General features: G+C 38.1%; 3 protein-coding genes across 3 annotated transcripts; all 3 read right to left on the reverse strand.

Moving 5' to 3' along the window:
• Positions 1–1,376: 1,376 nt before the first annotated feature.
• Positions 1,377–4,386, reverse strand: LOC141289330 (collagenase 3-like). The gene is made up of 9 exons (XM_073821448.1): positions 4,254–4,386; positions 3,928–4,163; positions 3,703–3,851; positions 2,590–2,718; positions 2,316–2,477; positions 2,080–2,224; positions 1,866–1,996; positions 1,603–1,762; positions 1,377–1,515 (listed from the first exon to the last, which is right to left on the reverse strand). Exons 1-9 carry the CDS (start codon positions 4,353–4,355, stop codon positions 1,377–1,379), a joined length of 1,353 nt encoding a protein of 450 aa, XP_073677549.1. The 5' UTR covers positions 4,356–4,386.
• Positions 4,387–10,312: 5,926 nt separating this feature from the next.
• On the reverse strand, positions 10,313–14,277 carry LOC141289242 (collagenase 3-like). The gene is made up of 10 exons (XM_073821335.1): positions 14,141–14,277; positions 13,805–14,049; positions 13,584–13,732; positions 11,879–12,007; positions 11,597–11,758; positions 11,404–11,512; positions 11,193–11,320; positions 10,936–11,095; positions 10,743–10,846; positions 10,313–10,650 (listed from the first exon to the last, which is right to left on the reverse strand). The coding sequence occupies exons 1-10, from the start codon at positions 14,249–14,251 to the stop codon at positions 10,517–10,519; spliced, it is 1,431 nt and encodes a 476-aa protein (XP_073677436.1). The 5' UTR covers positions 14,252–14,277; the 3' UTR covers positions 10,313–10,516.
• Positions 14,278–21,102: 6,825 nt separating this feature from the next.
• Positions 21,103–24,324, reverse strand: LOC141289243 (collagenase 3-like). The gene is made up of 6 exons (XM_073821336.1): positions 24,194–24,324; positions 23,858–24,102; positions 23,636–23,784; positions 22,165–22,293; positions 21,887–22,048; positions 21,103–21,795 (listed from the first exon to the last, which is right to left on the reverse strand). Exons 1-6 carry the CDS (start codon positions 24,302–24,304, stop codon positions 21,791–21,793), a joined length of 801 nt encoding a protein of 266 aa, XP_073677437.1. The 5' UTR covers positions 24,305–24,324; the 3' UTR covers positions 21,103–21,790.
• Positions 24,325–24,673: the final 349 nt, after the last annotated feature.

Consider the following 24,673-nt stretch of genomic DNA (forward strand, 5'->3'; position numbering starts at 1 on the left):
ATGGACAGACAGAGAGGGTAAACCAGGAAGTAGAAAAGACGCTAAGGTGCCTGGCAAGAGACAATCATTCCAGCTGGACCTCCCATTTAGTCTGGGTAGAATTCGCTCACAATACTTTGCACCACTCTTCCATTAATATGTCTCCTTTTGAATGTGTCTATGGCTTTCCCCCTCCCCTGTTTCCTGGACAGGAACCACATGTGGAAGTGCCAGCCGCCATCCGGTTTATTCACCGCTGCCGGCGTTCTTGGCAGAAAGCCCGTGTTTCCCTGAGGAGGGCTGTCCACAATCAGCAGAAACAGGCCAACAGGTTTCGCAGGGCAGGACCCTCTCTCCGAACTGGCCAAAGAGTATGGCTCTCGACCCGGAATCTTCCTTTACGGGTAGAGTCACGTAAGCTGGCTCCACGCTATGTTGGCCCTTTTAAGATTATTAAGAAGATCAATCCTGTATCCTACCGGCTCCTACTACCCAGGGCCCTGAAAATACATCCTACCTTTCATGTTTCTCAACTAAAGCCTGTTCTTTGCTCCACCCTGCATCCCAATAGAGCACCCACACCTGCTTTACGCATTGTTGATGGCCATCCTGTCTTCACTGTCCGCAGACTACTTAAGTGTCGCCAGGTACGAGGAAGGACACAGTACTTGGTCGACTGGGAGGGGTTTGGTCCGGAGGAGCGCACCTGGGTCACCGCTAAAGACATTTTAGACCCTTCCCTCATCAAAGAATTCCACCAGGCACAGAGGGAGCACCTAGGGAACGTCAGGAGACGCTCTTAGAGGAGGGGCTCCTGTAATGTCTCAGCACTTTATCACGTCCTCCAAGCCACCAGGGGGCGCAGTGGTATTATACTATATACTATACTCCTCAACACTAGATGGCGGTAGAGACTCTTGCTCCTCAAGGCTCACCCGTAATCAGCCTTAATCACCACCACCTGTTCTCTGCTCTATATAAGACTGCTTTGTACCCTGCTCTGTGTTCAGTCCTGAATCCTACCTCAGCGCTACCTTACCCAGTGATCCAGTTAAGTTGTCCTCTAGATCTTTGCCTGCTCTGTTCTATTTTGACTGTTTTGAGACCCTCGTGTCTATTTTATTTTGTCTGTGTTTTTGGAAGCTCGGCTCTCCTATTTTTGTTGTACTTTTTCAACCCTGGCTGTAGAGAGTTATTGCCTCTCCTTTTTTGTTGTCAATTTCTCTTCAGTAAAGACTGTCTTATTTTTGGAACTCATACTTTGTGGATTATTTTTGTTCCTCCTCTGCTCTTGGGCCACCAATCACTGACATAGCTCATTCAGTAAGAACTGCTGCTAGCAACACCGCAGACCCGGGTTCGATCCCCACTCAGACCATTACAGTATCACTGCACATTTACACTTGTAAAAAAATAAATTTGAAACACCTACCTTTGGAAACGTGGGCTGCTGTAACCTCTTTAGTCAATCCTGGAAATCCACTTTCCACACGTTTAGGATACCCTCTGTCCATCTTCTTTGCCCTCTCATCATAGCTACAAAAAAAGGAGGAATTTAACATTCCAACAGCATTTCAGAGCTAATTTGAATGGTTTTTCTTTTTGATGCAGCATTTCACCCACCTGTAGTAAACGTTGTCAACAAAGAACAGTGTTTTTCCTGAGGTTTTGTCGTGGACAGCAGCATTAACTTTTATCACAGATGATGGCAGACCGAAGCTGCTGAGAGGTTTAGGATAGCCGGGCTCAAAACTGATGCCCTTAAAAGCCCAGACTTGTCTGCCTGTAAACAAAGACAGACTACAATAAGAGTTTTTCTGTGCATGGATATAGAGATTGTAGGTGTGATTGTGGTTTTAGCATTCTCAGATTGTTTGAGAAGATACCTTTGAAAAAGAAAACTCTATCTTGGGCTGGATCCTCATAAGCAGCATCGATATTATCAGGAGCGTTGGACCAGAAATGCTTGATCTGAATTTGCGTCACAGATCTGCTCGGAGGTCTACGCCAGAAAAAGCTGCAGAGAGAGTCGTTTGATTTAAATATTTTAGGTCTACATGTATAAAAATACACTCAGTGCGTATTTGATTTGTGTATTACCTGTCCTTGAAGAACATTGTTTCACCCCTTAGAGTTGTTACTGCATCCAAGATCAGATCAGGGTCACAAGCATTAGGTATTGTTGTTGGCACTTTTGTTGGCACTTCTGGATCAGGTTTGATAGGGGTTCTATCTCTGTTTGGGCCTAAAGGAGATACCACATACAGTAGTAAACAAATGACTGAATATTTTTGACTTAAAGATCATAGACGTGCTCTTTAAGATCATATGCTTACCGTAGAGCGACTGAATCCCTCTGATATCATCAGAGGGCAGAGAGAAACGATCCGGGTCAGTAAAGCTGTATGTGGGAAACATAAGAGCACCAGGAACGTTGGAATGAGAAAGACCCAAAGAGTGACCAAACTCATGGGCGGCCACCAAGAACAGGACAAATCCTATGGAGAAGGTAAGCAGCACGGTTTAGGCACAAATAAAAATCAAATACACATTTTGGAGTAAAACGTAAGTGGTGCTAAAAGTTTATTGCACACAAAAAAAAAACCTCACCTTTAGATGAGCGGAAGGTGAAAAACTCATCATCATCAAAATGTGCATCTCCACCGATTCCAGGAGAGGGAGCGAAAGCATGAGCCAAAGTGCCTTGTGGTCCATCAAACGGGTAAGCATCACCATGATCTGTAGGAAAGAGATTAGTTTTATAGTTAGTATTCAATATGTTTTAATACATGTATATATCCATAAAGAGGTATTCTATTTTATTGGACAGTATTAAAGTTATATAAAAACGTTTATAAATCGCACAACCTGGGATTCTTTTAAAGAAATATTGTACCGTAATTAGGCAGGAAACGATTAATTCGATCTTATATTCATCAATCTTGAAATGTGAGTGCTAAATTGTGAATTTTAAACTATAACCATTTGAATTGCTAAATTTGAGTGAATCTGGGTTCTTTTTAGAAACATATGGGTATCAAATACATTTTTGGCAGTCTATAGTACTCCAAATGTTTTTCCTGGTCTGACCGATTAGTACAGCCCAGAACATGACAATAATTGACCATTTTCAGCAGCGATAATCTGCAAAATATGCAGGTTTTGTTTCGGCTCAGTGGCATGACTGGCAAAGGCTGCGAGCGGAAACCCAAACAGTGTAAGTGATCTCAAAAATGGCGCGTTTGTTGTAATTATGCTTTTAGATATAAGTTTTTCTCGTTTACAGTAAAAAAAAAAAACAACCCAGGTTGCATTTTGGCAATAGTTATCCTTTAACAGATTTGTTCAATGAAACCATATCCATATGATTACTTGCTCTTGATACTAATTACTAATTATTGCTATTATATTGTATTTTAAGTAATTAAGCTATTACTCACTATTTTTATCACTTCAAAAAAAAAAAAAAAAATATATATATATATAATTATCCGATTACTCCGATTACTGTCATTAGTGACAGCCCTAATAGATTAGGCCTATGTGTTGTGATACTTTGATTTAACCCAAATATTCACAGTACACTAACTGCTAAATTATTTGACTAAACAATATTGTAATGACAGTACATGTGGACTTATTAGTCTGCATTTATCATGAGTTACAATTATTAAAACGAATATAATTCAACAAAATATGAACACAGATAGATAGGCAACTTACAGCTTGCACCAAAGGAGATCATGATGTCAGCTGTGCCGCTGTAGATTCGAGTGAATTTCAAAGGAGTGACTTTGGCCCAGACCTGCAGGGCTCTCTCCATAGATTCATCCACTTCAGCTGTTGACATGTCTGGGGTGTAGTTCAAGATTCTGTAAAAAGACAATAGTCTATATTTACTTCTTTCACTCTTGTATGTGATACCAAGAGAACTGTTATTATACACACCTATAGGTGAGCTTGTTGGTCTCCCATTTGAAACCTCCGAATGTGGAGTAAGCAGCAACATCTGGAACTCCACAGCGGGGCTTTTTCATCATCTCCATTGTTTCTTGGTCCATCTTTCCAGTCACCTTAAGCCCAAAAAAGGTCTGCATCTCTTTCATCTTTTCAGTCATTGGACTGGCCTCTCTTTGGACGGCATTTGTTTCATCTCTAAGGTTGTAGAAGCTCTTCAGGTAATGCTGAAGAATAAAAAAAAATGGAACTGTTAGAGAAATTATGAACACAGACACACAAACATGTAGTATATATATATATAAAAAAAAACACACCTCTGCAGTGGCTTCATCTTCAACAGTATGCTTTAAAATCGGTCCAGCGTGAATAACAAGCACCAGACTTGCAAGAAAACACAGCTGGCTGTGAATCCCCATCTTTTGAGTTGCTTCTTACGCTCTTGTGCTTTGCTTCTGACTGACAAAAGTCTGATGGAGGCTTATATATACTCTTAAAACTGTGAGAGTTTGAGCAACAGGTGAAGTCATCAGCCGCAAGTTTCTGTGAGTAAACCATTAATGTGACAGACACCTTAACTACAGGAACCAGCTTCCTTTCAAAAACCCCTTCCTTCTTGCCCAGATACTTCTGATTTCTGTTCCAACATTCCTCGATATTTATATTTATATACACACAAGAGCGAAAATGTAAACACCTTGCTTAAATGAAAAGTAGTAAACCATCAGCTGTGTTTTTTTTTTTTTTGAACTTCCCTGATAAAAAAATACAGAGATAATTCATATAATGTGATCTTATTTTGGTGGCTGTGTTTTACATGACCTAAATTTGTGTGTCTTATAAAATAACTTTCAAATTAAATTTAAATAAATGTGATAGCTAATGAAGGGACTTTTGGAGATGGTCATTAATACTTTTTTTTTTTTTACAAAGTGTATACTCTGCCTAGTTAAATATACATTTAAACCAATGTAACTTACGTTAAAAAAAGCCCCTGTTTTGCAATATATGAAAACATGTGATCTTTATATAGTTTATTAACCATATATGGTAACTTACAGATTACTAGTTTAACTACCCTTTAAAATTGCAACAATTTTGATTGCTAAGACTTAACCACAAAACCTCAAGTGCAGAAGTGAAGTGCTTGACACGAAGTCCACTAAAATAATGCAACCTTTGTTCCCTTATCAGAATGACAACAGCAAGAAATCAATAGACATACATGGACATGTCAGAAATGGTCTCAGAGGAAGTGCCTGATTCATCGTCATCTCTGGTTGTGATTCATTGCCGTGGCGTCAGTCACCCAACAATAACAACTGGACCGTCCATTGTGTTCATGTGTGTGCGTGCAGGTACAGTAAGAGCTAATAGGGGGTTGAAATGCTGATACACCTCTAAAAAAACAAGTGGAATGTGGTGTCTATATTCACTTACGAAATGTCAAAAAAGGAAATCCCCAGATTATGAAACAAGGCTCTGCATGTTCACACTTTTAAGCTTTGAAAATAATACAAAAACACCATGAAATTATCATGAAAGTAGCATTGTGCTACGTCTGAACAGATTGCATTGCTCTATGTATAATCATTTTTACTGTGTTAATTAATTTTAAATAAATTTTTTAAATCATCTTAAATGTTCTTAAATTATCTGTTTTTATTGTTGTGATTATTATTATTCATTTTTATGATTTTTAAGATATGATTTTAATTCCTTTTATGTACAGCATTTTGAATTACCATTGTGTATGAAATGTGCTATATAAATAAACTTGCCTTGCCTTGCCTTGCCTTGAAAGTGGTTCATATGACTCATGCATTGTATTTTAATATGTTAGGGACCGTGTAGTGTATTGCTTTTTCACATGAATTTTGTCCATATATACAATGCCTTTTCTAATGTATTTAAACCCCTTCATTTTTTTTCATGTTTTGTTTTGTTTCAGCCTTATGTTAAACTGCTCTAAACAACCCCCCCCCCCCACCCCCCCCCCACACACACACACACACATTAATCTACACTCAATCCACATAATGACAAAGCAAAAAAAAAATGATTTGTGACAACTTTGCAAATTTACTAGAATTAAAAAAAGTGACATAAGTACGTTGCATAAGTATTCATACCCTTAATGGTGCACTTAGTTGGGGCACCTTTACAACCTCAAGTCTTTTTGGGTATGATGCGACAAGCTTTGCACATCTGCATTTGGCAATTATCTGCAATTCTGCACCTCACTACAGGTACTTCACCTCTCAAGCTCTGTCAGCTTAGAAGTGGGCTTTCAGTCATTTTCAGGTTTCTCCAGAAATGTTTACTTGGGTTCAAGCTCAGGCTCTGGCTGAACCACTCAAGGACATTCTCAGCTGTTCACAGCATGAGGATGCTACCTCCATACTTTACTATTAGGATGGTTATGTGCAGATGATGAGCATTTCCTGGTTTCTTCTAAACATGATGCTTGAAATTGAGGTTCGTCAGACCAGAGAATCTTGTTCCTTAGGTGCTTTGTTGCAAATTCCAAGTGCATTTTCATGTGTCTTCACTGAGGAGAAGATTGAGTTTGGCCACACCACCATAACAACCGGATTTATGTGTTGCAGTGATGTTTGTCCTTCGGTAAGTTTCTCCTGTCTTCACATATGGTCATGGTGCTTAACTAGAGTGACCATCAGCTTCTTGGTCATCATTCTAACCAAGGCCCTTCTCCATCAATTTCTCAGTTTGGCCAGGAGGCCATCCCTAGAAAGAGACATAGTTGTTCTTCCATAATGGAAAATGGAGGCTAAATTCTTCTGTGAATCTTCAATGCAGTAGCTTCCACAGATGTCTGGCTTGACGCAGTCCTGTCTGGCAGTTCTTTTGACCACAGGGTCACATTTTCAGCTGTTAGACCTTTTATTGAGTGGTGTGTGCCTTTCCAAATCATATCCATTCAATTGAATATGCTACAGGTGAAATCCGCTCAAAATAAAGTAACATCTACAAGCAATATTTAAATGGTGCTGAGCTAAATTTCAAGTGCCCTAGAAAATACTTGTGCAATTGAATCATTTCAGTGTTTTATTTCTAAGAAATTTGCAAAGTTGTTACAAACATGTTTTTTAATTTGTCATTATGGTGTATAGAGGGGTGCCCAACCATGTTCCTGGAGATCTACCTTCCTGCAGAGTTTAGTTCCAACCCTGATCAAACACACCTGTCTTTCATTATCAAGTGCTCCTTCAGATCCTAATTAGTTGGTTCAGGTTTGTTTGATCATGATGATCAGGGTTGGAGCTGAACTCTGCAGGAAGGTAGATCTCCAGGAACAGGGTTGAGCACCCCTGGTGTGTAGAGTGTACAGTCGTGGTTAAAAGTTTTGAGAATTACATAAATATTGGAAATTGGAAAAGTTGCTGCTTAAGTTTTTATAATAGCAATTTGCATATACTCCAGAATGTTATGAAGTGTGATCAGATGAATTGCATAGTCCTTCTTTGCCATGAAAATTAACTTAATCCCGAAAAAAAACTTTCCACTGCATTGTTAAGAAGGCTTCAGGGCGTCCAAGAAAGTCCAGCAAGCGCCAGGATCGTCTCCTAAAGAGGATTCAGCTGCGGGATCGGAGTGCTACCAGTGCAGAGCTTGCTCAGGAATGGCAGCAGGCAGGTGTGAGCGCATCTGCACGCACAGTGAGGCCAAGACTTTTGGAAGATGGCCTGGTGTCAAGAAGGGCAGCAAAGAAGCCACTTCTCTCCAAAAAAAACATCAGGGACTAGGGATGTAACGGTATTGTAAATACCGTCGTACTGCAATAGCAAATTTTTTCGATACACCGTGGCCGCATGACTCAATAAAACGATAGGTCTTCTGAGAAAAGTTTGCTCAGGCGAATGGAGCGAACGGGAGGTTGCGGGAACTACAATTCTCATCAGCCCAGGCGTGGCCATCATCCTTTGCGGTCTGTTTTCGCAACAGATCCAATAATGCGTAAATGGAAGGTGCTGCTAGCAGCGGCGAAGGAAAAGAAATGGAAATGGTCGAAACTAACGCCTGTTTCACACATACTCCGTCTGCAGTGCGTATGGGTTGCGTATTTACCCCCACCCATGTTAACGGATTAGAGCGTTTCACACTGCACGCGTTTGCTGTCCGGCAGTGCGTCCCAGAACCGGTGCGTTTGCAGTAAATTGTAAAATGAACATGTATTGACACGGAAATGTGGTGATTACACCATAAATGCATATAAATTAAGTCTACTGTGTTTTACAGTCAACACGTGGCTTTTTGGCTAAGTTTAAAACTAGGAAAAGTGCTGCTTCTGCACCGCATACGTAACACACATGAACTGCACATGCACTGTATACGGAGTATGTGTGAAACAGGCGTAAAAGCGGGTTTTAAATCGGATGTGTGGAAGCATTTCAGTTTCTCTGTCTGAAACCTGTCTCTGTCTGAATAAGTGTGTGTGTGAGTGAATGAGGTGAGTGTTCTCAAATACTTACTCAGCACATGGGCCAGCTGCAATATGTAGGCTGCTATTTTTTTCTGAGTTTTCAAGAATACTAAATTGAAACTTTATTTTTTTACATGGTTTATAATTTTTTTGTTATTAAAATTGAAAAATTGAAGTTCCTGTTTCAAAGTTTACAGATAGATGGCTAATTTGTATGCCATTGATATGTTCAGTGTTCACGTAAACTGTTTAACAAACACTTCTGGCACTTTTTTCGAGTCTCTTCATTAGTTTTGTTTTTCCTGTAAATGATTCAATAAATATCGTACCGTGAAGTTTTAATACCGTTACATCCCTATCAGGGACAGAGTGATCTTCTGCGAAAAGTATGGCGAATGGACTGCTGAGGACTGGGGCAAAGTCATATTCTCCGATGAAGCCTCTTTCCGATTGTTTGGGGCATCTGGAAAAAGGCTTGTCCGGAGAAGAAAAGGTGAGCGCTACCATCAGTCCTGTGTCATGCCAACAGTAAAGCATCCTGACACCATTCATGTGTGGGGTTGCTTCTCATCCAAGGGAGTGGGCTCACTCACAATTTTGCCCAAAAACACAGCCATGAATAAAGAATGGTACCAAAACACCCTCCAACAGCAACTTTTTCCAACAATCCAACAACAGTTTGGTGAAGAACAATGCATTTTCCAGCACAATGGAGCACCGTGCCATAAGGCAAAAGTGATAACTAAGTGGCTCGGGGACCAAAACGTTGATATTTGTGGTCAATCCTCAAGAGGCGGGTGGACAAACAAAACCCCACTAATTCTGACAAACTCCAAGAAGTGATTATGAAAGAATGGGTTGTTATCAGTCAGGATTTGGCCCAGAAGTTGATTGAGAGCATGCCCAGTCGAATTGCAGAGGTCCTGAAAAAGAAGGGCCAACACTGCAAAACTGACTCTTTGCATAAATGTCATGTAATTGTCGATAAAAGCCTTTGAAACGTATGAAGTGCTTGTAATTATATTTCAGTACATCACAGAAACAACTGAAACAAAGATCTAAAAGCAGTTTAGCAGCAAACTTTGAGAAAAATAATATTTGTGTCATTCTCAAAACTTTTGGCCACGACTGTACACTGATGTGAAAAAAGTTATTTAGAGCAGTTTAACATAAGGCTGCAACATAACAAAATGTGAAAAGGGTTGAATACTTTCGCAAGGCACTGTATCTGAGCGGCACATATGTGACAGAAATAATATGCTTGTTTATGTTTTAATGATGGAACACTTGTCAGACGTTCCATCATTATTCCAGTCCCCAAAAAGCCCAAAATCACTGGACTTAATGACTACAGACCTGTCGCTCTCACGTCTGTGGTCATGAAGGCATTTGAGAAACTGGTCCTAGACATCATTGAACCCTTGCTGGATTCTTTTCAGTTTGCCTACAGAGCAAACAGGTCTGTGGATGACACAGTCAACATGGCACTGCATTACATCCTGCATCACCTCGACAGAACTGGGAAATATGCAAGGATCTTATTTGTGGACTTCAGTTCGGCCTTCAATACCATCAGGAAGCTCCTAACACCAAGACAAATTCCTTGTGTGTGTGAACACACTTGGCAATAAAGCTCTTTCTGATTCTGATTCTGATTATTTTACAAACACATGGCGGTAACATAAGTAAGTCACACAGCCTACTTATCCATTTAGTTAAAAGCTCATATATCAACTGCAGAAACACCTCATATTATAATCAATGGCAACTTGTGGTGTGACTTGATAATCTGACATTTTATAAAAGGCTTATGTATTCTTGGGTGTTTAGATGATTTGGTCTTTCAGTTTTTACAAGATTAGTCTGAAAGGCTGAAGTATTTCCCAACCAAATATAATTTGGGCTTTCAAAATGAACACACTTGCTCTTAAATTGAATTAAGCTTTTTATTTGAAAAAAAAAATCAATATGTTCAATTATTCTGTAAATATGCATTCTTTTAAAATCATAACAGCAATAAATTACAAGTATAGTGATAATTGTGAACAATTAATGAACAATTGAGTTTTAAATGTTTATAAGCACATGTATTAAAGTAAGTTCTGTAATTTAAAAAAACCCTGTTATGCTTCATCTTCAACCATGTTTCAGGGAAGCAGGGGCGTTGGACGAACAGGGCCGGAAGAAATCGCTCTTCAGCACACGAAGGAGCCTTCTGTTGCTGGAGCTGAACTCAAACCAATTTTTCCCACTGAAGATATAAATGTTATCTGGAAGAAAATAAGTCAATGTGTACATTAATGCTAGAAAATTTTCTTTGTACTGTTGCAGATCTGTAAAAAAGGAAGTTAGAAACACCTACTGTTGGTCATGTGGGCTGCTGTAACCGCTCCAGTCAACCCTAGAAATACATCTTCTACTCGTTTGGGATACCCTTCATCTATATTTTTCTGCCTTTCATCATAGCTACCAAAAAAAAAAAAACAGTAAATGTTAAATTCTGAAGTCTTTTCAGAATAAATTTTAATTTGTTTATGATACAGCACTTGACCCACCGATAGTAATATCTGTCAGAGAAAAGCAGTGTTTTTCCTGTGTTCATGTTGTGGATGGCAGCATCAATTTTTGTCACAGATGCTGGCAGACCAAAGCTGCTGAGAGGTTTAGGATAGTCAGGCTCAAGATTTTGCCCATTGAAAGCCCAAACTTGTGTACCTATAAATAAATACAGGCCATGATAAGAGTTTTTCTGAGCATACAGATTGTAAATGTGATTGTGGTTTCAACATTCCCAGATTGTTTGAGAAGATACCTTTGAACAGGAAAAGTTTATCTTGCACTGGATCCTCATAAGCAGCATCTATAATTTCAGGAGCATTGGGCCAAAAACTCTTGATCTGACGCGCTGCACTTCTGCTTGAAGAACTACTCCAGAAAGAGCTGTGGAAACAGACATTTGATTTAAATATTTGATGTTTATACTGTATATAAAAACACGTTTTGGATCGGTTTTTATGTATTACCTGTCCTTGAAGAACACTGTTTCTCCCTTAAAAGTCGTCACTGCATCCCAGACTATGTTTTGACAATCTAATTGTGGTGGTGGAGGTGGTTGCAGTGGTGCAGATGAACCTGATGGCATTACATAGTACACATAGTAAAAAAAACAGCTTAATATTTTTGACTCAATGATCATTCTCTTGGTGATCATTTTACCATAGAGCGACCGAATCCCATCAATGTCATCTGAAGTCAGAGGGGAACGATTCGGATCAGTAAAGACGTATGTAGGATACATCAGAGCACCAGGAACGTTGGAATGAAAAAGACCCAAAGAGTGACCAAATTCATGGGCGGCCACCAAGAACAGGACATGACCTGTGGAGAAATTAAGCAGAATAGTTTGGGTACAAAGTAAAAAATTTTATTTTTACTTGAAATCAAAGTGGCGTCAAAGCTGAGGCTTTAAAAAAAAAAGAAAAGAAAGGAAAGACTCACCTTTATTTGAGTTGAATGAGAAAGACTCGTCATCATCAAAATGTGCATCTCCACCGATTCCAGAACCAGGAGCATAAGCATGAGCCAAAATGCCATTTGGTCCATCAAACATCAAACCATCACCATGATCTGTAAGAAAGAGCATAGTTTTACATCTAGTGGTTTTACATTGAATTAGGGGTTCAAGCGTGTAGCGCTAAAACGCTATTGTAATTATTAGAATGGTCACGGATTAGCAATCTCCATGTAAAACTAATCATGCAGACCAAACCGTAAGTCATAGAGACTTGAACCTGGGAGGAATGGTGGTACTCACACCACTGACAACGTGGCCCAGACTTATGCCCCAATCACCCTGACAGGGGCACTACAGCAATCAAAAGTACGAAACTTATAACTTCTAAACCATCAGTCGCAGACTAAAGTGTTTTATGTCATAATTCTTCGTTTCACGTCAGACAAAATGTACTCCTCAGATTCGATCATGATACTGGCAAAATTTTCTGGTATTTTGGCTTTTTTTGCAAAACCTATTTTTGCAAACTAGTCCTAGGTTTTTCGCCCGATCGGAACCAAACCAGTGCAGAAAGATTTCCTGGAGAGTGAAAATCCATAAATATCAAAAAAATTGCACTTTCGAGTACTCACCGTTGCAAAGGGACGCCAAAACGTTCAAAAGGGGCAGGGAAACTTAGTAAAATGCCTATAACTCCTGAACAGAACAAGAAATCTTTGCAAAACACTTATGTCGGAGCTCAAGGTCACAGGGCAAAAATCTCAGAGCTTGACCACTTGGTGGCGCCATAAGAGGAAAAAAACATAAAAATGTCTATAACTGCGCAACCATTTGTCCTATCAACATGAAAATTGGTGTGCACAGACATTTACAAGGACATTTGCGTATCTCAAAAAAATGATGCCCATTGGCAGACAAATTTGAGCACCTGTTAGACAAGGTTAACAGGGGCCGATCAGAATGAAACTTAGTGAGCCTGTTCGACTCACAGCCCCAAAGGTTTGAGAGAAATTGAAAAGAAATCGGCCACTGGGGGGCGTTGACACAATTTTCAAAGTGCGTAAACCAGGGGTGCCCAACCCTGTTCCTGGAGATCTACCATCCTATAAAGCTCAGCTCCAAACCTGATCAAACAGACCTGAACCAGCTAATTCATCACTCAGGTAGCACTTGATAATTACAGACAGCTGTGTTGGAGCAGGGCTGGAACTAACATTCACGCGATATTCGAATCATACAAAAGAACTCTTCGTTCCAGACAACTTTGCCTCTAGAACCACTGCTGTCAATTAAACCATTTGTTAAATGATTGAGAAGATGTTAAAAAACACTGCCATACAGTTCTCTGGACTCTCTAGGCAAATATTTATCAAAAAAATGTTGTAATTCACCCTTTGGGAAGCTATAATGTGGTCGTATAGAAAAGGGGCCTGTCCAAATTTACCCAAAATCCTATAAAGCCTAAAGGAAAACTCAAAACTTCACGAAACCTGGTGAGCACATGTGACAGGCATTTTGAAAAAAAATCTTTGGTATTGAATCAGAACTCAGTGAACTGAATTTACTTGCCTTTACCATGTACATCACCAAAGCACCAAGTTTAAATTTAGTTCAAAAGAATTCATCAAAAATTAATGTTTTGTTGTTAAACAGAATATAAATATAGATAAACTGATAGATGAAACTTACCTTTTATAGCAAAGGAGATCATGATGTCAGCTATGCCTCTCTTGATACGGGTGAATTTCAGTGGAGTGACTGCGGCCCAGACCTGCAGGGCTCTCGCTATGGAATTATCCACTTGAGCTCTTGTCATGTCAGGGGTGTAGTTCACAATTCTGTGAAAAAAGGATCACTCATTTAACCTTGCCTTTTTCCAGTGATGCAGAGAAAACTGTTATTATACACACCTGTAGGTGACCTTGTTGGTCCCCCATTTGGGTCTCTCTGCAAATGTGGAGTATGCGGCAACATCTGGATATCCACAGCGGGGCTTCTTCATCACGTTCAGTGTTTCTGTGTTCAGCCTTCCTGTCACATTAAGCCCAAAAAACTTCTGCATCTCTATCAGTCTCTCGGACGTGGTGTCGTTGCTTGGGCGAAAAGCGGAAGAGCTTTCCAAGCGTTTCAGACTGTAGAAGTTTCTCAGGTAATCCTAAAAGGCAAATAAACAAGGAATTATTGGACAAATGATGGCCAATTGCAAAACAGGCAAATACAAGTTACATATGAAAATAAAAACATACCTTTGCCAAGGCTTTATCTCTGTTAGATGGCTGTGAAGGCATTGTAGTCGGTGCAGCGTGAATAACAAGCAGTATGCTTGCAAGAAAACACAACTGGCAGTGAATCCCCATGTTGAGAGTGGCTTCTTCTGCTTGTGTGCTTCGTTTCTGATTTACAAGTGTCTGATTGTGATTTATATACTCTTAAAACTCTGAGGTGTTGAGCAACAGCTCAAATTAAACCATCACACTGACAGGCAAGAAAATAATAACAGGTTTTTTAGCTTTACACAGTCTCTTCCTCCTCGCCTAGATCTTTGTTTTGTTTCTTTTCCTCATACCTTTATTTAATATTATATAATAACATAATATATATCATAATATCATAATATTATGATAATAATGTAAACGTATATATTAAAAGTACAAACAATTGCTACACAGTTAAAATATATACATTTAACCACTTAAAGTTGTACTACACCAAAATGCTTTTTATTTTCTGAAACAATAAGTGAGCAACAATTAAAAGACCTCTTCATATCCTAAAAAATAGCATTTATAAATAGTACTTATAAAATGGTAAATGTTGCAGGTTTTAGGGTTAGGTTTTCCGTTAGAGTTTGTTTGTATTAATTGTTACTTGCTTCACATCAAAACAAAACAAATCTAGGGAAAGCCCCAATTTAGAAAACAAACTGCAAAGTAAGTGCATAGAGCATGAGGTGTGTTTAGGGCGTTATGAAATATACTGTTGTTACTCTTTATTGTCAGAGGAATGAGTAATAGTTTGTAATGACCGAGTCTTTCGAGCTTTTGAACAGACACAAACAGACATACATTTATGATAGCTTTGTGTGGAAAAATAGACCGAAATGTCAGTCATTCATCAAGTAGTTACTCTAACAGGGTGTCACAATTTCAATTTGACATTTTTGTACACATTAAATGAGGGTTGATGGTTGATGAAGCACGTGAAGACATGGACATCATAGCAAATTACAGATGATGGAATTAGAGAAGAATTCAGATGAGTCAACAAAGAAGAGATTCTGGATATGGGTGACACAGATATAAAGAACATTGCAGGAAACATTGTGAACTGTCATTAAATTAATATTTTCAGTTAACTAATGTAAGGATGGACATCGCCCTTGAAAAACAGTTGATGTGTCCTTTGTTTTTAATGTCTTTTCCCATACATAAGAGTTTTTTCCTTCTTAGGTGTGGAGAAAATATTTGAATACATGTTTGAAGGAAATAAAAGTATTGCATTTACAAATAATAATAATAATAATAATAATAATAATAATAAGAAGAAGAAGAAGAAGAAGAAGAAGAAGAAGAAGAAGAAAGGGATCATGGTCTTCAAAGATTTAGTCTTAAATAAAAAATTTAGCTCTTTTGAAAATACTGAACATTGTTTTGCTCTGCCCAGATCTTATATTTTCAGATTAAATCAGGAGCTTTATTAAGAAATTATTCAACTTCCTTCCAGTGTTACCCCTTCCTCATCATTGAATGTTGCTTGGGACTCATTTAATGTATACACCTTATTCTATAATGCAGAAGAAAGCCTATAGGCAAGACTTATGGTTCATTAGCCGTTATAGGGAGACAACGAGAAGACAGTAAACAGTAAAATCAGTTTACACTACAAACCAGTGTGTTCATAATTAAGATAATAGGCCTACATTAAAACAATATGGTAAGACACACCTATTTGCAAAACAAGCTGTTTTGTACAGCTAAAAACATCTGGACACGGATGAGCCCGGAAGCCAGACCCAAAAAATTTACGAATGGCCATGCCCAGTCTTACGAGAAAAATAAGGTGGACATCCACCATTTTCTTCAATGTGGAAGTAAGCCTATGGCTAAGACTTCTGGTTCATTAGCCACTACAGGGAAATAACAAAAAGAATAACAACAGTGATATGTCAATAATGGATTTGAATTTTACTTTGTATGAAATTAATGTATTTTAAATAAATTATGGCAGAGTTATTTTTTTATTTTATTTTTTATTTTTTATCTCTCCCAACTCTAGCAACGACCCTGGTAAGAAATTAGATTATTGCTCCTTATATTGTAATAATGATTATTTATATCTATTTATTTATATATAGAAAACGATAGAAACGTTTTGGTCTTGCATCAGCGTTTTGGGCCTGTCACATTCTGGCTTCAAAGACAAAATGTCTGTCTATGATGTTAGTCTAGTCTAGCACAATTTATACAAAAACTTCCATTATAATCGCTAAAGCTACAAAGTTAATCTTTTATTTAAATCTTATCTGTTAATTGTGTTGTTTATGATGAGGGAATTCAAGAATTCTATTATTTGATAGTTTTGGCAAAGTGCCATGATTATGTAAATTCAATGCTGTAGAGTGCTGCCTTTATACTTTTGACTGAATTGGCTTGAAACTTTTATGATGGCTGCTGTTGTTGTTATTCCAGAAATAATATTTTATATAAGTAATAGTATTTAATAATAGGGTACCTTTTAAAACGGTACCGGTGCCAAGACGTGAAGCGATACTTAAAAAAAAAAAAAAAGCCACAAAATGGTGGATCACAAGAATATCTTTTTAGTGGACAAAAAAGTTCTTTAAAATAAAAAATCTATTAAAAATTTAGAGTATACATTGATATTTAAGTAAATACAAAACACAACAATAAAACCTAAGCCACCTAACCCAGCTACAATAATTTAACAGCTTCAAATTTCATCAATTGTTTTGCAGAAATATTACCATATTCACCTTCTCTGGCAAAGAGGACATCTCTCCTGACTTATTGCATGTCCTGGTATGAATAAGGCAGGTGGCAGGGTTGTGGCTAGAAGGGATACAGCTCCGACCGGAAACTAACAATGAAATTAATTGTTCTACGTATTAGATTGTGTTTTTTTAATGTCTACACCTACCCCAACCCTAAACTTAGCCCTTACTATAATACAAAAACAGTATTATTGTTGTACATTGTGATAAAAATAACGTTAGATTGATGTGCGCATGCCCAGTGGTCAGATCTGTCTCCCTTCTAGTCTAAACCAGGGGGCAGAGGGGGGGATGCTTTCTTCTCTTCCTACAGGTGGGAGGTTGACCAAACTGTTAGTGTAATCTGTTACGTGTCAAGTCATGAAATGTTTTTAATACGAAAACTGTCTAATGTGATCACAATTTCATAAAAAACATTGTAAGTTGTAATGATTTCATTTCAAACACCTAAAAAAATTATATAGAAAGTGAGCAATGTATAAACAGAGCTTTTTGAAACTATTTGAAACTATTTGCAAATTAGTAAACCACTGCGTCGCAAAATGATTAACTGTTTCGAAGCGCTCCAATAGGATCGCGAACCATTTGATTGAGAACGGAATTCAATGTGCGTATCGCGAATCATTTGATCCAAAATGAAACTTAAAAGCAAGTATGGTGAATCATTTGATCCATAACAGGACTTTAAATCACTGATCGCGAAAATTTTGATTTAGAACGTACGAGAGCTTCACGGGATGCTTTATCCCCACCGGGAATAAAAATAATTCAGCAGTGGCAGGGATGCATAGACTAGAGCCAATCGCGCCCTGCTGATAGTGCCAGATGATGTCCGCAAACTGTACATCCCTCTGCTTTCAAGTTTATTCCATGTGCCCTCAAATGTTTCATTAAGTTACATTTCCTGCATGTCGCGGTGTCTGAATCATTTCTCGTGAAGCCACACTTTAGAACATTTACTTTTTGGAATTTTAAGTTAAGCGTGTTTAATGTGGCTAGCTAAGCTAATGGCAGACCACCTGCTGCAGTCAGAGCAAGAGTAAGGATAGATGCTGCATTCACGCGCTTCTTGGATGGTTTCATTTCCCAACGATTTGTGCTTTTAATTCGAAATGTGAAAATGGACAGTAACTACAAAGATGTCTTGGATTTGCATCATCAAAGCTTTCCGACTATTAGTGAGTTTTCTCATTCAGGTAATAATTTTTCCGATCATTCTGACATCCCAAGAATGCTGTATTTTAATTTAACTAGCGATCATGCGTGTTGACAAATCAATGCTTCTTACATCCATGTCATAGCACCAGAAGACAAATATTTCAATAGACAGCTCAGGCACTTAAAGGTTGTATCAGTGATTTCAAGCCTGAAACATAAAGTGTCAAATTCAGCTGATCTTTCTTCACGATCCGCTCGCTTCCTGCCCCATAAATTGGCTGTAAAAAAAACGTGTCTCTCTGGTCAGCCTAGGGTCCAAGATATGCCAAAAAAACAATCGGTGCTACCAACCTTTCCACAGAAAAACAAACAGTGTTCCAACCAATCAGCGTCAGGGGTTTGGTGTTGTGGACTTTCCTACTGGTGCAGGGATGTGAGGGAGGCGGAGCGAAAGTCCACAACACCAAACCCGACGGTGATTGGTTGGAACACTGTTTGTTTTTCTGTGGAAAGGTTGGTAGCACCGATTGTTTTTTTGGCATATCTCGGACCCTAGGCTGACCAGAGAGACGCAATTTTTTTTACAGTCGATTTATGGGGCAGGCAGCGAGCGAATCGTGAAGAAAGGTCAGCTGAATTTGACACTTATGTTTCAGGCTTGAAATCGCTGATACAACCTTTAAGTGGCACCGAAATGAGGCACCGAAATTTGCGTTCTGTTTCGGTCCGGTACATACCGGTCATTTCGGTACCCAACCCTATTTAATAATAGTGTTTAGTACTGAGAAACTGCGTGCTCAGTCCGTCTCTCTCTCATAATACTTTACATAATACAGTGAGCATTTAATACAGTAATACAATAAGCTTTCAATGAAGCAACCCAACATTCCTTTGTTACTAGTTCTAAAGTGACGTTTTGAAATAAGCAACAGAGGCTTGGGCTCAGCTGTAAAACTGTCAACTATAGATTTGAATTTGTGGCAGAAATAGTTCTGCACAAAAGAGGGCTTTTAAAGACACTGCATTTTTATTTTGTTTATGTGTTTACCCTCGTGCTATAAAACTGTTGCATAAATGCAATATCACACTTATAGACAAGAGATTGCGTGATTATGTGATTATCACAGCAGTGCCAGTATACAGCCATACCTCATGTTGTGATGAGCCCTGTGAATGAGAATGAGCTGAAAAATGAATGCTGTATCAGATGCAGGTAATCACACTCACTCAGTCCATCTCTTTCTCATAATACACTTTTAGTAAGTAATATAATACAATTTTAATGTTCCACCGTTAATAGTTATAAATTGACGTTTTCAAATTAGTAATAGAGGCTTCCGTTCAAATATTGCACAGCAAACATCATTATCATCTTTGACTTGAGCATCTTTGGCTGGCAAATGACAATGGTACAAGCGGGATAATGCATGGCTAGCTGTGAATAAAATTATTTTAATGCATGGCAAAGAACTTGACGCTAGCTGTGCATTATCCGTTACATACATCTTTAGATCCACAAAATGTAGATCATATTTTGACAACCTGGCAGTGTGATATGGGAATAGAATTTTTTTTTTTATATAGTCAATTTTTACCCTGTGCTTTTGTCCAGTTATAGATACTCCATAGACTTAATTTTACTAACTCAAAACTAAGATTTTCCCAATGTTAATTCTGCATGTAGCCTAAAAGGTGGTAGTGCTCACCTGCCACAACAGCTCATATGTTTTGGTCTTGTCCCAGATTGGAGGAATTTTGAAGAGAGATTTTTGAGTCCTATAAAGATATATCTCTGGTATTACTATCGATCCTGACCTCTTAATGGCCATCTTTGACACTAGACCTTATTTTCAACTTGAAAAGAATACATTATAATTTTAGGCTCAAAATGTAAGTTTTATGAAACCTGATAAAAGGTCACAATGTGAAGTCACAGTGAACTAAAGTGTATCCTCATACTAAGGTCATAACATGAGGTCACTGTCTGCGGGAATATTGTGTTAAACTCTCATTCTATTAGTTTAGTGTGATCTAAAATTTCTCTAACATTGGTCACAAACATTGTGTAGAAGTTTATATTTTATTTCCATCAACAAAGCATTTCCAAAATTCAGTTTATTTTCAGCCTGGTAAATGGCATTTGACGCAAATATTTCTATTTGACGGATGCATTCGGATCCGGTGTTGTTTTGGTGACTCTTTCCCACTTCTTTTTCCCCCCTAAAAAGACTTGACACATCTCGAAATACAGAGAGGAATATGTCATTGCAATCAGGTGCTAATATTGCTCTTGATAAACTTCAACTTCTACACTTTCTAAACTTTTCAGGAGCTCACCATTTCTCTACAAATTCACACTGAATCCACAACACAAATGTACAGTTGTACAAATCCTGCAGTATCCACGTTTTCAAGTTCTGAGAAACAGGAAGTAAAATGTTCACCCAGTGACTAAACTGCCTAGCCTAACAACCTGCTCAACATTTTGAATTCACAATAAGCTCATCGGGTGTCAAGTGTTGACTGGGAATGCATTTATTCATTTACTTATTTGTTTCTTGTAGATGAATAACAACACATGACGTATCACACCATGTCATTATTTATTTAACAGAAACTAGGCCAAAATGGAAAAGCAATGGGTGACTAACTTATGGACGCCCTATAATTCAGTTGCTTAGATCTACTTCTAGCAGCAATAATTTGAAGTAATACTTTCTGTATGACTTTATCATAAGGAATTTGGTCCACTTTTTCTTTTTCATGTGACTGTATATATTTAGTTTTGATCTCATTTTCCTTTTTTTTAATGCTGCTGTATTTGGATTGGATATGCGCCATTAAGTGGGTTTTAACCGCCATTAATTGTAAGAGAAGATGCTACAATGTGCGTGTTCACCCGCCATTATAAGAGACAGAAGATGCTGCAGTGTGCGTGTTCACCCGCCATTAAAACCAAAATTAGAAGAAAATAGAAATTTAAGTTCCTCTGATGAAAACATTCTCAGTTTAATGAAAGGGTGACTCTAGAACCTCAGAGCTGGAAACAAAATACTTAAAGGATCACTAAACAAACCCTTAACCCTCCTCCTATCCTTAAAAGGGAAGTGGTGTCTATATTTACTTACAAACTGGCAAAAAGTCGCATTTTTGAGGTTGGTGATTTGTTTAATTTGTACAATTTCAAAACAAGTCAAAGGAAAATCCCCAGTTTATGAAATGATGCACGAGACAGATGTGTCTTTTTTGTATTTTATAACATAGCCTATACACAAATGATGACTGAGACTTTTAAGTTTTGAAAATAATGCGAAAGCACCATGAAGCCATCATGTAGGTGGTTCATATGAGTCATGTACTGTGTTTCAAATACTGTAGGCCTATGTACGACATAGTGTAGTGTTTTATATGCTACAGCTTAATTCTCTTGAATGAAGTGCATTTTTGTTAGTTAATGTTATTTAAAAATAGTCAATAACATTACAATAATTCTGTAAATATGCATTTTTTAAAAATGGTAACAGCAGTAAATTAGAAGTCCAGTGACAATTTTGAACAGCAGCTTGGAGAGATACAATGAATTCATTTTAAATGTTTATAGGCACACATATTAAAGTAAGTCCTTTAGTTCTAAAAATAACTATTTACATCTCCATCCATGTTTCAGGGAAGCTGACCTGGATGTAAACACTTCTGAGCAAACGAAGGAGCCTTCTGTTGCTGGAGGTCAACCTGAAGAGATTACATAGTAAACATAGTTTAAAAAAACAGCGTTATATTTTTGACTAAAAAATGATAGATATTCTCTTGGTGATCATTTTACCATAGAGTGACCGAATCCCATCAATGTCATCTGAAGTCAGAGGGGAACGATTCGGATCAGTAAAGACGTATGTAGGATACATCAGAGCACCAGGAACGTTGGAATGAAAAAGACCCAAAGAGTGACCAAATTCATGGGCGGCCACCAAGAACAGGACATGACCTGTGGAGAAATTAAGCAGAATAGTTTGAGTACAAAGTAAAAAATTAAATTTTTACTTGAAATCAAAGTGGCACCAAAGCTGAGGCTTAAAAAAAGAAAGGAAAGGAAAGACTCACCTCTAGCTGAGTCGAATGTGAAAGACTCATCATCATCGAAATGTGCATCTCCACCGATTCCAGAACCAGGAGGAAAAGCATGAGCCAAAATGCCTTTTGGTCCATCAAACGTAACACCATCACCATGATCTGTAAGAAGGAGCACAGTTTTACATCTAGTGGTTTTACATTGAATTAGGGGTTCAAGCGGGTAGTGCTAAAATGCTATTGCAATTGTGAGAATGGTCACAGATCAGCAATCTTCACGTAAAACTTTCGTCTCACCATTGCAAATGAACGCCAAAATGTTCGAAAGGGGCAGGGCAACTTAGTAAAATGCCTATAACTCCTGAATAAAATAAGATATATTTGCCAAACATTTCAAAGCTCAAGCTGAGGTCACAGGGAAAAATCTCACAGCTTGACCACTTGGCGATGCTATAAGAGGTAAAAAAACATAAAAATGGCTATAACTGTGCATGTCCTATCGACATGAAAATAGGTGTGCACGGTCTTGGTCCAAAGTGCCACAAGTACCTACAAGGAAATTTGCGTATCTCAAAAAAACATGGCGGCCATTGGCCGACAAATTTGAGCCCCTGTTAGACAAGGTTAACAGAGCAGAACAAAACTCAGTGGGCCTGTTTGACTCACAGCCCCAAAGGTCTGAGAGAAATTTGAAAGAAATCAGCCACTGGGGGGGGCGTTAACACATTTTTCAAGGTTGTAAATGATTCAACGCTGCAATTTTTTAACATTCGCGCGATATTCGTATCATACAATATATCATACAACTTAGCTTCTAGAACCACTTCTGTCAAATAAACCATTTGTTAAATGATTGAAAAGATGTATGACAGAACAAGCACTGTCATACAGTTATCTGGACTGTCTAGGCCTTTGGGAAAGTATAATGTGGTCGTATAGAAAGGGGACCTGTCCAAATTTTCCCAAAATCCTATAAAGCCTAAAGGAAAACTCAAAACTTCACGAAACCTGGTGAGCACATGTGACAGGCGATTCTAAACAAGCATGCAACGTTTTAAGGAGATCAGACCACAGCTTGCACGACAACAGTCATAAACGTTACAAAACATAATATTTCTATGGTAAATCACCTGTATTTGCAAAAAAAAGCTTGCTACATAACGTCTTTTTTTAAAAGTGTTTAAATGCCTAAAAGCGCTCGAACTCAGGTAATCGCTGCTTAAAACTATTTATTACTATTGTTGTAATAGGTAGAAGGAATATGTAGAGAATTCTATAAAGATATATATTTTAAAAACACTGAATTGTTGTGCATTGAAATTAACTGAACTATTCTGATTTTGACAAATTTTTCGCCATTGAATTAGAACTCGGTGAACTGAATTTACTTGCTTTTACCATGTACATCACCAAAACACCAAGTTTAAATTTAGTTCAAAAGAATTCATCAAAAACTAATATTTTGTTGTTAAACAAAATATAAAGATAAACTGATTAAACTTACCTTTTATAGCAAAGGAGATCTTGATGTCAGCTGTGCCTCTCCTGATACGGGTGAATTTCAGTGGAGTGACTGCGGCCCAGACCTGCAGGGCTCTCGCTATGGAATTATCCACTTGAGCTCTTGTCATGTCAGGGGTGTAGTTCACAATTCTGTGAAAAAAAGGATCACTCATTTAACCTTGCCCTTTTCTAGTGATGCAGAGAAAACTGTTATTATACACACCTGTAGGTGAGCTTGTTGGTCTCCCATTTGGGTCTCTCTGCAAATGTGGAGTATGCGGCAACATCTGGATTTCCACAGCGGGACTTCTTCATCACGTTCAGTGTTTCTGTGTTCAGCCTTCCAGTCACATTAAGCCCAAAAAACTTCTGCATCTCTTTCAGTCTCTCGGACGTGGTGTCGTTGCTTGGGCGAAAAGCGGAAGAGCTTGCCAAGCGTTTCAGACTGTAGAAGTTTCTCAGGTAATCCTAAAAGGCAAATAAACAAGGAATTATTGGACAAATGATGGCCAATTGCAAAACAGGCAAATACAAGTTACATATGAAAATAAAAACATACCTTTGCCAAGGCTTTATCTTTGTCAGATGGCTGTGAAGGCGTTGTAGTCGGTGCAGCGTGAATAACAAGCAGTATGCTTGCAAGAAAACACAACTGGCAGTGAATCCCCATGTTGAGAGTTGCTTCTTCTGCTCGTGTGCTTCGTTTCTGATTTACAAGTGTCTGATTGTGATTTATATACTCTTAAAACTCTGAAAAAAGGTGTTGAGCAACAGCTCAAATTAAACCATCACACTGACAGGCAAGACAATGATAACAGGTTTTTTTGCTTTACACAACCGCTTCCTTCTCACCTAGATCTTTTCCTCTTGTTCAATATTATAAAATAATTGATAATAATATAAACGTATATATTAAAAGTACAAACAATTGCTACACAGTAATAATTTCAAACTCAAAGTAAGACAAGATTAAAACTTGCAAGTAAAGCAGCAATGACATCACAAACATTACAGGATGGACTTATTTAACTTAAAATAT

The sequence above is a fragment of the Garra rufa genome, chromosome 17 (assembly GCF_049309525.1).
Source record: "Garra rufa chromosome 17, GarRuf1.0, whole genome shotgun sequence".
Taxonomy (NCBI): Eukaryota; Metazoa; Chordata; class Actinopteri; order Cypriniformes; family Cyprinidae; genus Garra; species Garra rufa.